Below are 16,109 nucleotides of genomic sequence, written 5' to 3'. Positions count from 1 at the left end.
CGACAAGACGTCATCATCGCTAACTTGTGGAATTACTAGTTCTACCGAACCTCTGCCATTGGGATTTAATCCAATACTGCAAAGTAGTGAGAACACTGACGGTTAGAACTAACCATGAATAATTGTGTGGGCTACATCTTCACACCTGTTTGTTTGGCCTTGTCAGTGTTCTTTACGCCAAGTTAGGTTCATTGTGGCCAGGCAAGTGTTGTGACTACCACTTCACCGGCTTATCACTGTACGTGTACCTATGTACTTTGCGTTATCGACTAAGTACCTGTTATATCATCGTATTCGAAACACTAGGCCTTACTTGTCTAGTATCCCAGCTTTCCGCATTCGTGAAACAAGAATATTCCATGTTGCTGCCGTTTGCATCTGGAAAAAACTAATCTGCTTTTTACTTGTAAGCAATTAAATGTCCTGATAGTTTTAAAAAGAAGCTGAAACACCTCCTTCTATCAGCATCAGTTCCCCTACAAGTAATAGCATCTGGTCTGTTTTCCCCCTACCAGACAGTGAAGCAAATGTTTCCATCTTCTCTTCTATGCTTCTTGCTCTTTTCATTACTCATTCAGTCACATCACTATCTTCATCCACTGTATTCGTCCTGTTTTTCTCTCTCTCTTACTTCTCTTCTCTCATGACCATTTACGCTAGCTCTCATAGTTTAAATCCACCTTCCTGTAACGAGCCTCTGTTGTTGTACTCATCAAGGAATTAAGTTTTCTCTCTTTCTCCACTGTAATGACTACTAAATGTACCATAATATTGCGTGTTATAGCATGCTTGTCGAATTTAATGTAATGTATTGTATATAGAACGCTTAGTAAGATATAAAAGCGGGTCTGCTGGCATAAATTCTACTAGGCTAATTATAATAAATGAAAATAAACAAGCAGTTTCTTTTGATGCTCCCAAAATTTTCTTAAGAATAAGTTTCATAGACAGTATTTACATTGTGCTCTCTTCATTTATACTGACGGTAATGAACACCTGATTGAATTTCATAAAACGATGCAGAACCGCTTTTAGTCCTTTTAATTAATTATTCCTTGCAGAATGCGTGGGTAGAACTCTTGAAATGTGCCTTCCAGATAAATTCTGCTGCCCGTCTGCGCTAGAGAGAAACTTCCCTCTAAACTGTTAGCTTGCAACGCATCAGTCACCACCCGCATGGTTCCTTCGAAAATAATACGGCCGATTTCCATCCTTGCCCTTCGCCAAACTGAGCTTCAACTCCGTCCGTAACGACCTCGTTGTTCGTTCCTTGCTTTAATCATATCAACTATTCAGGAACTGTGAATATTGGAATAGTATCAGAGGGACGAAGGCAGATTAAACCAGTGTACCAGGCCGTGGCACTGTACTCAGTAAACTGCTGCATAAGGTGTCATGCATTGTTTATTGAGTGCCAAAATCACCCAGCTTCGGTCGTTTTTTTATAATTCACGAGTGTAGCAGGGGATGAAAGACTTTTTTTTTTATAATTCACGAGTGTAGCAGGAGATGAAAGACTTTCGGCACCAGTCTCTGACTTGCGCAACGTGGACACTACACAAGACGTAAGGGAAAGGAAATATTATGCTACTCTTGGGATTTTGAGAATACGACATTCCGCGGTATTCAACGGCTTTCTGATGGAGCACCTACTATTTGGATTTCTTGTTTCTTTTTTTCTGCTTACTATATGAAGCTGTGTTGCAAAATATATTTCGCCCGGTCGTTTTCAGGACAGTATGGTATGTGCTGACATACATAAAAATTGTTTCCGTTGAGGCATGACAGACCAGTGGTTTCTTTTAATGATAAATTTTTCTGAAATCTTTTCACCTCTATTTCTGAAAATTCTGATAGCAGACTACGGAAGCACCTAACAGTACGAACCGTAATTCTCCTATCAACGTTTGATTCAGAAGGAAATTCTGTAAAATGTGTGTTACAGTCTGAAGATATTTCTTCGCAGCGAAACTTAAACACCTCAGATACAAGCTCTCAGCTCAAAAGTATCATCAACTCAGAAACAATAAATATTCAGTATGCCTTCCTCTCCCTTCTACAAAGCAGTGCAGGCTTCGAACACTAACTTTCGCAACCTTTCAAATACTGCCTGAGTGTGTCCAGATGTTTCGCAGTCTTTTGTGACATGTCAAAGAAGAGTTTCTGTATTCGGTCTGTCGGAATGTAAACAAATTATATAAGGCGCCTGCCCCCAGAGACGAAAATTGATAGGCTTGAGATTGGGAGAACATGCAGACAATTTAACTGATCCTCTTCAAGCTGCCCTCCTGACGTGGTAGATGCCAGCCAGTGCATATCTAGTAATGATACAAAGGTGTTCTGGAGCCACATTACGCATGTACCAAGTGCATCTGTTTTTTTCCGAGGCACATCTAGTTAAATCTTGGAGAGTGTTCTGAACAATGCTGTAGACGACATCTGTAAAACCTGCTGCGAAACAATATGGACCTACAACATAGACATCTACAATGCAAACCCACAAATTATTTATTAATCAAAGATTCCTATGGATGTGTGAAACACACCGCCATCTAGGATACTATGAACACAATGAGTCAAAACCTTCTTTGAAGTTGTTAGGTTGTGCCTGGAAATCAGTTGAACGTAAACTTCCTGTAGTATCCTCGTCGCCACTGTAGAGTATTGGACCGTAAGGAAGCAAGGAACAGGATGTTGTTATGGGTGGCCGGGACCCTCTTTCTAAAGCACAAATGCATACATGAATTAATACGATTCTTCATTTACATGAACAGTATACATAACTTGAATGAGGTCCATGTGTTGTGGTACAAGCTCATCAGTAATAGTCCTCCTGCATACAGTGTTGGTAATCTTGCTATTAGAAACTTTAGACTCGATATAGTAACTAATCTGGACGTTGTGTACAGCGCCTACTATCGATCTTGGTGCTGCGTGTTACATGCTGACAGGTGTTCTGGCGACAGCTTACGTCAGCACACTTCCATTCATTATTGATGTTATATGGATTGTTCGCTCAGACATCTCACGGACTGGGTTCAACCCCCTGTCGCTAAAGGAATTCTTCCTCAATGCACATTTCCCCCCTTCCTTGCAGACATGGAAGAGCCGTGTCGTTTGTGTGTTAGTAGAGTGTAGGTAAGTGTAGTAAATTCGTGTATAGTGCTGTGTTATAGATGATCAGAGAAGGCAGGGGGGGAGAGGGGGGGGGGGGGGGAACCCAGTGATGGCATGTAACCCACTTCTACGAATACCAAGCGTAATGTCCCCATCCAACAGACAGATTACCATGTACAATGTTAAATGTCCTTATTTCATACGACACTAATGATAGCTTTGTAATAGGGCATTGTCACAACTACTAGTGATTGCCATCCTTACCCTCACCTTGGCAGCCAACTATTGGCAGGATTCTAATCAGCCTCGTTGAGTGCCACCACAAAAGCGTGTGCTAGCTACCTCGGGTACGGAGGTGAGTAACTTTCATCAATAACTCGAAAACGAAACATTTTGGGACATGTATTCAAATCACACATCTTACTTTGGTGTAAGGAACCTTTCCTCAAAGTCTGTAAAAGCTGCTTGACCCACCATTATAAATGTTAGCAGACGTCGTTAGCTTCTTTTCGTATCTGTAATATCACAGTCATTCGATTTCAAAGTGACTGTCTCATTGAACGTACACAATGGCTCAACAAGAATGTTTCGTTAGTCAAATGTTATATTTTATTCCTCTTGAAAATTGACTCATTCGCCTTTGTTTCGTTGGTAAATTAATATGATGCTATCCTGTTTTATCCAAAAAAGACGCAAACATGTTGACACGCTGGTACCAAAGGTTGTACTGCCTAGTCTCTATGGCCTGGCTGGATGTTGTAACCTCCCCCTCACTTATCGACCTTAATGACAGTGAAAAATTAAACCGCGTGTACCTAATGGAAATTTGGGAAAAAGCAATCGTCACCGAAGTTAATCTGTCGGTAAAGAGGGAGGAAAGGGCTACATCTAAATGAAAGGGAAAATGCAAATGAAACTGGTGGAAATTAATTTTGAAAAGGGGTAAAGTTAATAAGGAAAGTAAATGTGCGGCCGTTCCGTTAACAATTAACTAGCGGTAATTAGATATTTGAGATTTGGGGAAAATTACGGTCGCCAGTCCTATGGACAATTACTATACTAACTGAAAAAGAAAGGTTATTACACATATAATTAGCACTAGAAGCGTGGCAACTGAAGATTGACACGTGTAGTGTGAAAACCGAAAGTTTTTCAGAAGTAATAAATTTCGCTACATTCTGACTTAATTTAGCAAAAGAATTAATAAAACCGGAAAATCGAAAGTTAATTTAGTGACTGAAATTAATAGTGAGCTTTGTTTCTGAAGCATATCGAAATTCAGTAAAATACGGTTAGTCTTGGGCTACCTCAACAATCATTTCAAAAGCTACTTGAATCTACGCAATTTAGAAATAAGAGATTTAACTTTGAACTTGAATTAAATGATTCTGAACAATTAACAATAGTAAAATTTAGTACGTACCAAGCTGAGCTGCAGTCACAGGTAAGCTAAAATATGGTAACAAAACTCGCACTCTTAATTTGTGCTTGTGAAATCTAAATATTGTAGCCAGCTACGAATACTTTAACTGAACTTTGAAATTAAAGCAGTGAAATCGAATGATGCTGGCGTTTGAATTTCAACGACACTCGGGTTCATTCCGGAAAAGGAAGGGACCCTGCTTGGTAATGCAATTGGGACAATGAGCAACAAACGTTCATGCTAAGTTGCTGTAATTTTGTGATGCAACAATTTTAAAGGTTTGAAAGCTGAGGTCTGCCATACAGTTCTAAAACTTTACGTGCTTCCAGTCTTCCTTGTTGGTTGATTGAAGGTTTGAAGCCGTCGATCGATGAGGTGGCGACAGTCACTCATTGTCGGCCATCGCTGTTGCAGAAGCTGGATGTTGGCGCGCCTTCTTCTCGACACGGTCACCAGGCGAAACGGGCTCTTGATGTGTGCCAGCTAATGCTTCCCGTCCGCGACACCGTGTCAGAAACTATCATCGCGAGTCGAGCGCAATTACATGCTGCCAAACCCCGAAAGCGCGGCAACTCGCGGGAGCTTCACACAACACACCTGCTCCACTGCACCACCCCAGCCAGACTCTCCCTCTGCCCGCGCTCCACGCGACCTATCGATGTAATCTTTCGATAGCATACTTTTCCCTAGGCAAGACCCAGCGTAAAAATACAAATAATATTTACAAAACAACCAATTATACATCGACATAAATGCATATATATATATATATATATATATATATATATATATATATATATATATATATATATATGAAAACAATTACAATATACAAAGACACAGAAACGTCATATCTTCAGGTAACAAAATAAGGAAAAAAATTTATAGTACAATAGATGGAAATAGGAGGATATGCATTTCCAGCGTTACAATGTGTGACATGTCTCGTGTGAGGCTCTTTGGTTTGCGGCGGGCAATCGGATTACTACTTACCGCGAGAATTCGTTCTTAAATCGGCGTGGCGTCGTCCCCGCGTTCCTCGTGAGTTTTACACACTTTTCTGCTGGTTGTGGTTCTACTCGATGACGCTGATGCTGGTTCATGACGTTCCTCACCTTGCTGGTACAGGAATGTTGGTGGGGTCACCACATGCTGTTGAGTAAAGCAACGGATTGGAAATGTAATTGTCTGCATTCATGCAGGAAGAGTTCATCGTTCCGATGTCGCGGCTAAAAAAGGTAAATCTTTTGCCATTACGTGGCATTCCGTTTGGAAACGGAACTTGGTTGCTTTGTGCTCAGGTTTGAGGTGCGCGTCTGCATTTACAGAAATACCTACGTATAATTTTTCCATCCGTGGTCGTTCTAGTTGCTGTGACAGCTTCACTGTCAGTAGCAAATCAGTTCGATTTCTGGAATCATTATTTTCTACATACCTTAAAGCAACTCGCTCCTCCTGCATTACCTGTGGATTTTGATGCTGAGTGAGGAGGTTCAATGTATGACTGCATGTTGTGTAACACGAGTGTTTTTTTCACATTTAAGTAAATTCACAGTCTTCAGTCTTAAATACGCTACGCAATAACTGTATCATCTGTTCAACTGCACTGGCATTCGTAAATATTTAGTAGGTTTTGTTACGCTATGATTATAAAAGGTGGTTCACATAAATGTTTCAGCACAAATATCTCTGGAACAAAAGTAGATATTGAAAAACGACTTCTACTAGTAGTAAAGTAAGGCAGGAGCTCATGAAAATATTTACTACGAGACACTATAAGTTTAAGCAAATATTATGACGGCTATTCGGAAAAGAAGGTCCGACTGCTCGCGAAATCAAAACGACAGTGAAAATCCGATGACGCTTCACACATATTGTTGGGCAGCGTCTCTAGTATGCAAATCTTTTCCATCAAGCCTCTCTTTTCGTATCTAAGCACACAGTGAGCACCTAAGGATGCCTAGAACAATAGTGTTTCTCGCCAAGTTTGGATGCCCACTGTGAGGTTTCGCCTGGTTTCATGCAACCCCTCCTGACTTACCTGTCCATGCACTTCCATCTTCATGACAATTCTCTGCGGCACACTGCAGGAACAGAGCACACCCCTGGAGCGTTGTCGATGGGAAGCGTTTGATCGCCCACGATACAGCCCGGACTTGGTTCACCTTGAGTTTCATCTCTGCTGACATGAATCCCTGGTATGAAGACAATATTTTGTCACAGACAACTAAATGCAGACCAGCGTAGGTAAGCAGCGGAAAGACAGTCGGCTGGTTTCTACTACGTATGTATTGGAAAGTTGCTACAACGCTACGACAGATTTCTCAGTCGGATCGGCGACTAAGTAGAGAATTAGCTGGAAGATGTAGCAAACTATTGCTAATAAAAAAAATTTGATTTTCACTGTGGTTTCTATTTCGTTACCGATCGGCCTTTACTTTCCGAATAGCACTCGTATTTTCAGACAAACTTATGTTTCCTTTTTATAATGGACACCCCGTATTATTACTTACGCAGTTAGTAACATGAAAACAGTCAGTAACATGAAAAATCACCTAAACAATGGCATTGTTTCCAACGAAATACATGCGTTACATTCTAAGAAATTTCAAAGCGATGTTGACGCTCTAAATAAACGAAACATGCCGCTATTGCACATCACGACGTGCAAGCGTCAACCTCACATTGCTCATAAGCGCGATATGATTGATGTACGTAATTTTACTTTCACTGTTATCACGTGGCCCAAAGAGTTAATGGGGTTTCCTGCCACAAACACTGACTCATGTGTGGGGATCACGGCTGCATCTCGAGATGGGCAGTAGCTGCGTGTTTCGTTTATTTCGAACGTTAACTTCGGTTTGCAATTTCTCGGAGCGTAACTGACATATTACGATGCAACTATCGGCATTCTTTCTGCAATTTTTTATTTTATTGTTGCGCGAGAAATAGAAAGGCGGACGTTTGTGTTCAAATGTGTATTTGCTTACCTTATAGAATGTCTCATAGTATTTACCTTTATGAACACCAGCCTTACACTCATAGACATGAAAGTCATTTTTAAATATCTATTGTCGTTTCAGTGGTATTTGCGTTGCACCATTTAAGTGGACCGCCCTGTATAAAGTGATTTCTCAGCTTTACTGAATAGGCACTTTTACAGCAGACTCATAGCAAATGTAGCAGAGTGGGCAGCGCACACGACAGATCAGCTCTCAGCAGATGTTCAGAGAAAAGCTCTCTCCGTGTTCAGAGCTCAAAGTTTTTGCAGTTAGGTAAGGTTATGGGTTGTTACAGAAATAAAAATGTATAACCATGTAGACTGCAGAGAAGAGCGTCTACAAGGGTAATTCCATTACATTAAGATGTCCCTCACTTACTAATTATACAGGGTGATCGAGTGATGACGTTCCGTGCGGATGGATACGGGTATATATGTCAGTTTAAGGTAAGGGGGCCTTGTGCAGGAACGACAGAGTCGAAAGCTACAACGGAAAGTCCTTGACCGTGGAAATCATCTACCGGTACTGTTGTTGCTATATTATAGGTCAGGCAGCTTTCAGAAGTGGTAGTACGAGCCAAAACAAGCAAAAAATAGTAAACATGGGCACTGGACTATACCATCGCCACAGAATGAGCTTGTATATGTCTGAGACGCATGAGTTCGTTTTCCTGTGCTGCTGGAAGGTTAACTCTTGTCGACACAATTTTTGGTCACAGGCTGGTTAAAAGGTTGTAATCAGTTAGATGTAATTCACATAATTTGTGTTTGAGAAGTTCTGTTTGGAAAGGCCTTGTCTCATTGTATAGACTGGTTCTCTCCACATCACCGCAGTTAAGCATCGTCGGGCGTGGCCAGTACTAGGATGGGTAACGGCCTAACTTTTCCAAGTGTTGTTGGCTGCTTTCGCTTTTCTGTTGCGGCAAAGGGGGTGGAGGGGTGGTGGCCTAAAGTTTATTATGAACAGACCTTGTGACAATGTCCTGGGGCATTTGAGTATCTCGATGGCGATTTAATTTCCAGACCTCACCGCAGTGTCTCATGAAGTGAGGGCATCTGAGATTCTCGATGGTGATCCGTTCGTCAAGTTCGATATTTGTGCCGGTACCTCTCTTTTCTGTCATATTAACAGAATCTTCCGTCGGTTCTTGGTAGAAAGACATTATAATAAATGAAAAGCACCAGTTTGATTTTGTTCTACAATATTACTTTTATTGTTAACAAGTTTTCGGCTTACAAGGCCATTTTCAGACATTTACAGAGTATTATCACCAAAGAAGTTTAATGTTAGCAGACAACATTGGAAGAGAAGTAACACATCTAGACTGAAGTAGAAACATACAGTAAGTAACATCTTTGCAATGAAAAAGTAAAAACTGAACAGTACATAAATAACAATGGAGTAGACAGGAAAAATTTAGCACAAAATAAGAATAGCATGCCTACATAACAGTTTCTATTAATAAACAAAACTAATAAAATAAAATAAAATTAGTACTAGACAAGGCTGCATCAGGAGGTATGAAACATGGAGAGTGATACACAACCAATGAAAAGAAGAGACAGTTATCAATGTAAATACAAAATACATAAGGATCTTAAGCAATATCAATAAGATAAACAGAAATAAATAAATGCAGGAAAATGGAGGTGTTTGAGGGTACCTACAGTCTGAGAGTGTGGTGGTACTGCATTTTAACATTAACGTTACAATCAAAGCAGTGGCTGTGTAACAGTTTTCATTAAATAAATGAGCAAAGTAAAATATGAACAGTATTTGACGAGACAACTACAAGGGGTGTTAAACATGGACAGTAATACAAATACCAGTTAAAAGAAAGCCTTAACTATTGAAACTACAGTCTATCTGGAATACAAAGACAACTTCAACAAAACAAAACAACTTAATGAATACAGGAAAATGGGAATATGTAGGAAGAGAGAGTGTGGGAAGTAATGAACAACAAAGATGATTATATGAAGTTTAGGAGAGGGGAAGTGCTGAGCTGTATCTGGTCATTTAGGATGAGATCTGGACTGTGAGCAAGGTGTTTGTTAATTTCCAGGGCTTCCAGCAGGTTGAGTTTATGGCCTTTGTTTGCTAAGTGAAGTACAGGGGAGACTGGCTGGTAGTTGTGGCCCTCACTCAGTACATGCTCAGCAAATGCAGAGTCTGAATTCTGCAACCTCCAGCTGCGTTCATGTTCAGCCAGCATAGTTGATATGCCTCTGCCTGACTGACCAATGTAAAATTTGTCACAATCGGAACAGTGGTGATAATACTCGGCAAATGTCTGAAGATGGCCTTGTAAGCCGAAAACCGATTAACAGTAAAAGTAATATCGTAGAACAAAAGCAAACTGGTGTCTTTTGTGTCATCGTCATCCAGTACAAACATGACAACGCACTACACACGCGCGATACAGTCAGTCACACTAATCCGACACACGTGAACAGACAACTCTCGTGCTCGTAGTCACACTCCTATAGGTGACAGTGCGCGAAGTACAGAAAAATCTTTCGAATTAGGCGGGTGAGTCTGCTTTTCTGAGTCTCCAACACCACACGCCTTTATTTTTCTTTCACTCTCCACCTTGTTTGTGCCTGTTAATAAGTGTTGTTGGTTCAGCAGTTTTCTTGCTGTATGAGTGTCGCGCTGACGCGCCCCTCTGCTGTTCTCTCCACAGTCGCCGTGCCGGCAGGAGGCGCTGTCGGCGCTGCGGCGGCGGCTGCAGCAGACGGCCGTCCCGGAGTTCCCCAGGCACCGGCTGCGCATGCTCTCCAGGCTGGCCGAGGGCGCCTTCGGAACGGTCAGTAGTACTCCACACACGTCTCTCCCCATTACTGTAATGCGCCCGGTATCACGGTTTTAAGCCACGGGAACTGACTCGAGCCTTGCCCTCTTTAAGTCCTTATAGGCGCTGCTCTACATCAACATCTAACCACCTTACACTGTGTGGCGTAGGGTTTTTCTGGTACCACTATCTGAGCACCCTTTTCCTGTGAAACTTATTTATTTAAATGAGTGTGTCTGTACTTAAATTGCAGAATGACTGAGAACATGAAACCTCTACGTTATTTGATACTGAAACAGGTGAGTAAAACTGAACCTACTGAGCCGACTTTCTCTTTACTTTTTCTTATCATGTCAACAGTGACCCATGATATTCTAGCGCAACGCAATCTGACTGCTCAAAAAAATTACAACCGGACTTCAGATAATTAATTCAAAAGAATGTCCCTGACTAAAAAGAAATCTTAACAATAACCTATACATTTCATTAAGCACTTACCTCACAAAAATCTGCATTAAGCGAACTACTGCAATATAGCGAGCGTTAATGCTGTCGGCTAAATAAAAGATTCTAACTACTAAAGCCACCAGCTGCTAATAGGCATGTGGTTAGCAAAGGAAAGATTTTGTTGCAAACTAAATCATGTATTTTCTTACCTTAATAATGTGACATCCAGTTCAAACACTAATATAAGTCGTCATTGACATCTAGTACAAAGGTATATAATCATGAATAACATTCAGTCTCCAAGTCGAACAAGTACAGATCGTTAGCCTACGCTAACACTTTAGACCTCTACCATCCATCAATCCTAACTTCTCACATCTAACACCCATCACTACGGGTTGTTCACCTCCAACTGCCTAATTGTACTTCCATCACTGCTGGCGACGAAATTCCAACTGCCCAACAGCACTGGCGATTAACTTCCAACGAGTCCAACCAGCCACAGAGTCTCTTACAGAGAAAGCGCAGTCAGACATCCAATGCAAAGCGCTACACAGCGCTGACAACATAGAAGCAGCTTACTTACATCTGTTCCATTTGCGAATGTCGCGTGGTAAGAATTACGACAGGTAAACCGCCTCATAAGCTCCAATCTCACTGATATTCCGGTCGTCCTCATTTCGAGACATGCATTTGGAAGGTAAAAGTAAGGTACCCGACTCCGAATGTACTCTCCCAGAATTTCACTTCCAAACCTCTCAGTGGTGCGTGACCTCTCTCTTGTAGCGTCTGACACTGGAATTTCTTCAGCATCTCCGTACTAACGCTGTCGCACCGACTAACCGATCCTCTAACATCGCTCTCCATGTCCGCCCCCGGGAGCTGGATGTCAATCCTAAGGGCCCGGGTTCGATTCCCAGCTGGGTCGGAGATTTTCTCCGCTCATGGTCTCGGTGTTGTGTTGTCTTATTCATCATCATTTCACCCTCATCGACGGGCAAGTTGCCGAAGTGGCATCAAATGGAAAGACTTGCACCCGGCGAACGGTCTAACCGACGGGAGGCCCTAGTCACACGACATCGCTCTCCATTGGATATTCTCTATCAGTTCTATTAATCCAACCACGTTATGGCCCCAGACAGATGAGCATACTTAAGAATCGGCTCAGAAAGAGTTTTATAAGCCACTTCTTTCGTGGATGAGTTACATTTTCGTAACATTTCTCCAGTGTATCTCAGCCAGACACCTCCTTCTCCTGCAATTTCTTTTACAGGTCACTCCACATTAAATCACTCCGGATGGTTACTCCTACGTGTTTTACGGTAGCTAGTGTTGCCAGCGAGTGGTACACTAGTGCATTTCTTTGGGTATCTGTGCATACAAGCTTATATTTGCTAATGTTCTGGGACAACTGCTAGTCTTTGCAACAACTACCGATTCTGCACAGATATTCCTGTAATTTTCTACGCTCTTCGGTCGCTGCTGTACTCTTGACCATTTCTGTACAAGGTGCGTCCGAAAAGTTTGACAAATGTTCACAGAAAACAAAGGAAACGAGCTATAAATAAAATACCTTCGCTGCCTTTAAAGTAATCACATTACCTACAACACACTTCGGACCAAGCGAGTGCTAAAAAGTAGTTTAAAATTACGACTATCAGTCATTCAAAACTGACACCAGAACCTTGCTTGAGGGATCAGTCTTGTGACGTCCGCCACGAATTCCTCTCTTGTGCCAAACCCTTCATCTCAGAGTAGTTGCTGCACCCATCGTCTTCAACTACTTGTTGGATATATCGAAATATCGGCCTTCCCCTACAGTTTTTACCCTCTCCGGCCCCCTCTAGTGTAATGCACGTTGCTCCCTGACGTCTTGACACATGTCCTATAATCCTGCCCCTTCTACCTGTCAGTGTTTTCCATGTGTTTCTTTCTTCTCCGATTATGTGGAAAATCTCCTCATTCCTTATCTTATCAGGCTACCTCATTTTCTATATACTTCAATAGCACCACCTATCAAACGCTTTGGTTACTCTCTTTTACTCTCTTTTCCTCTCACCCTACCTTTCATGATTCACCACCACACAGTGCTGTGCTCCAAATGTATATTCTCAGTAGTTTATTCCTCAGATGTACGCCGGTGTTTGATACTAGCAGAGTTGCTATGGCCAGGAATATCTTCTTTGTTTGTGTAACACTGTTTTTTTTTATATGTCCTACTTTCTTCGCCCGGCACGTGTTATACTGCTTCCAAAGTAGCACATCTCTTTGGAAGCAAAATAACATATGACGGGAGGAGTAAAGTGGACATACAGATATGATTATCAGAGGCAAAGCAAGCATCTCTGCCCGTGAGCAGTCAGCTGATATCAAACGTCGTCCTTATACAATTTTCAATTCGTGATCGTCATTACAGAGTCAGGTTGTGCAGTGATCGAGATACTGAATTCTGTTCTTGTGGATGGCCGTTCAAATACCAGTCCGGCCGTGCAGGCGAATGTCGGGACGGTTCCTTAGGAAGGTCACTACCGATTCCCTTCCCCAGTCCCAACTTGTGACCTGTCTCTGACATCGTCGTCCACGAGACGTCAAACGCTAATCTTCATTTCTTTACGTCGTCGTCATTAACTATTTAATACGTACTACGGGATAAACGCCCCTCTGGCCCTATCCATGAGTTACAGTCTTTAACCGCATGCACCCATGTAACTCCTGCAGGTTTTGTTCTTGATCTAACCGCTCTAGATCGTATCATCTCGATGATAGCGCATCCAGAGATACACAACGCTGTAGACATCGGGCAGCAAGTTGATGCCGAATTGCTTGAGTTCAGGAAGGTGTATGATAAAGTCTCGCACTGTTGTTTAGTGAAAAAAACAAGCTTACCAAGTATCGGACCAGGTTTATGATTGAATTAAAAATTTCTTTGCATATAGAACTCGACACGTCGCTCTTGAGGGAATTAAATCGACAGGTGTAAGGTAACTGTTTACATTATACACTGATCAGCCTAAACATTGTCACCACTGCTCAGCGACACGTTGGATGCCGGCTTGTGGCGTTGCGGACACGTGACGCTGTAACAAAAGTGTGTAAGAGGAGCAGACACGGACGGGGCATCACTCTATCGAAGATACGGGTTGCAAAGCGGAAATGCATTGAGATAAGCAGTATTGGTAAAGGGCAGATTATTTTTATGAAGAGCCCGTGAACGAGTATCTCGCTACGGCGACGCTGGTCGAATGTTCACGTGCTACCGTCGTGAGCATCTACGGAAAGGGGTAGACGGACAGTGAAACAACCACTAGCCGTTATATGGTTGAACATCCACAACTGTTCACAGAACGCGGGGTTTGGAGGCTTTTCTCCTCCGTAAAGTAGGATTGATGGTAACCTGTGGCATCTATGCGGAAAGAGCACAATACTGGTGCACGTGCAAGTGCTTCGGTGCACACCGATCGTCGTGCAGACCACCCGTACATGTTCAGATGTTGACCCAATGACAGCGTCAATTACGATCACAGTGGGCAGCACGGGACTATCGAGATTCAACCGTCGATCAGTGGAAACGGGGCAGCTGTTCGGGTGAATCACCCTTTTGTTACAGTAGGTCGATAGTCGTCTCCACAAACGCCGTCATCGAGATGAACGGCAACCCGCGGATGCAGGCTGATGAGGGCAGCATCATGCTATGGGAGACATTCTGCTGCGCTTGCATGGGACGTGTGGTAGTAATCAAAGACTTGCTGCCACCTGCGGATCACCTGCATCCCCTCATGCTTGATATCTACCCTGAAGGGGATATCATCGTTCATCGGTATAACTACCCGTGTCTCGGAGCCAGAACTGCACTACAAGGGTCAGTGGTTTGAGGAGCGTTATAGTGAACATACGTTGATGTCTCGATGGCCGTATTCGCCTGGTGTAAATCTCATGGAACCCATCTGGGTCGCTATGGCGCCATTACTGCATAAGCAAATCAGCGGCTCGTTATTAACGCGAATTACGTGACCTAATGCCATTTTTTTGGTCATCAGTCTTCTGACTGGTTTGATGTGGCCCGCCACGAATTACTCTCCTTTGCCAACCTCTTCATCTTAAAGTAGCACATGCAACCTACGTCCTCAATTATTTGCAGGATGTGTTCCGATCTCCGTCTTCCTCTACAGTTTTCTCCCCTCTACATCTCACTATAGAACCATGGAAGCCATTCCTTTGTGTCTCAGCTGATGTCCTATCATCCTGTCCCTTCTCCTTATCGGTGTGTTACACATATTCCTTTCCTCCCGGATTCTGCGCGGAATCTCCTCATTCCTTACCTTATCAGGCCACCTAATTATCAATATTCGTCTGTTGCACCACATCTCAAGTGCTTCGATTCTCTTCTGTTTCGGTTTTCCCCCAGTCCATGTTTCACTAGCATACAATGCCATATACACCAAAAAAACCTACCAACAAACTGTCGGATGAAACTTCCTGGCAGATTAAAACTATGTGCCGGACGGAGACTCGAGCTCGGGACTTTTGCCATTCGCGGGCACGTGCTCCACCAACTGAGCTACCCAAGCAGGACTCACGCCCCGTCCTCAGAGCTGTACTTCTGCCAGTACCTTGCCTGCAGAGTGAAAGTCTCATTCTGGCAACATCCTCCAGGGTGCGGCTAAGCCATGTCTCCACAATATCCTTTCTTTTAGGAGTGCTAGTTCGGCATGGTACGCAGGAGAACTTCTGTAAAGTTCAGAAGGTAGGAGACGAGATACTGGCAGAAATGAAGCTGTGAGGACGGGACGTGAGTCGTGCTTGGGTAGCTCAGTTGGTAGAGCACTTGCCCGCGAAAGGCAAAGGTCCGGAGTTCGAGTCTCTGTCCGGCACACAGTTTCAATCTGTCAGGAAGTTTCATATCAGCGTACACTCCGCTGCAGAGTGAAAATCTCATTCTGAAAACTGTCGGATCTCTGATACGCAGAATCAATGACGTGTTTCGTTCCAAAGACGGAAAACAAGCTATTAAGCAGGTGGCATAATGTTTTGGCTATGACGTAGTGACAACGTCATAAAGCCCATCAGGAAGCTCGCTGATGGTGTAGTCGTCTATAAGAAGGTAGCAAAATCCAACACACACTTAAGGAACCGCAGGAAGACCACAGAAGTTTAATCAGTGGTGCAGCTGACCTTAAACGTAAATTAATGTAACATAGTGCGCCTACATTGTTACACTATAGGCACAAAATGACGGAAAGGGGAACTACTATATGGCCTAGGCGTAACTATCAGGGGAGACCTTAAGTAGAATGATCACGCAAAACAAGTAGTAGGGAGAGCAGAG

At 42.8% G+C, this 16,109-nt stretch overlaps 1 protein-coding gene across 1 annotated transcript in view; it reads left to right on the top strand.

The window, feature by feature from the left end:
* LOC124795125 (discoidin domain-containing receptor tyrosine kinase B-like) overlaps positions 1-16,109 on the top strand; it is a 275,212-nt gene that overhangs the window by 221,181 nt on the left and 37,922 nt on the right. Inside the window, exon 11 of the mRNA XM_047258988.1 lies at positions 10,229-10,351. Coding sequence (XP_047114944.1) covers positions 10,229-10,351 — 123 coding nt within the window. The remainder of the gene's footprint in view (positions 1-10,228; positions 10,352-16,109) is intronic.

This window comes from Schistocerca piceifrons, chromosome 4, assembly GCF_021461385.2.
Source record: "Schistocerca piceifrons isolate TAMUIC-IGC-003096 chromosome 4, iqSchPice1.1, whole genome shotgun sequence".
Taxonomy (NCBI): Eukaryota; Metazoa; Arthropoda; class Insecta; order Orthoptera; family Acrididae; genus Schistocerca; species Schistocerca piceifrons.
This window is presented reverse-complemented; position numbering and strand designations above follow the sequence as displayed.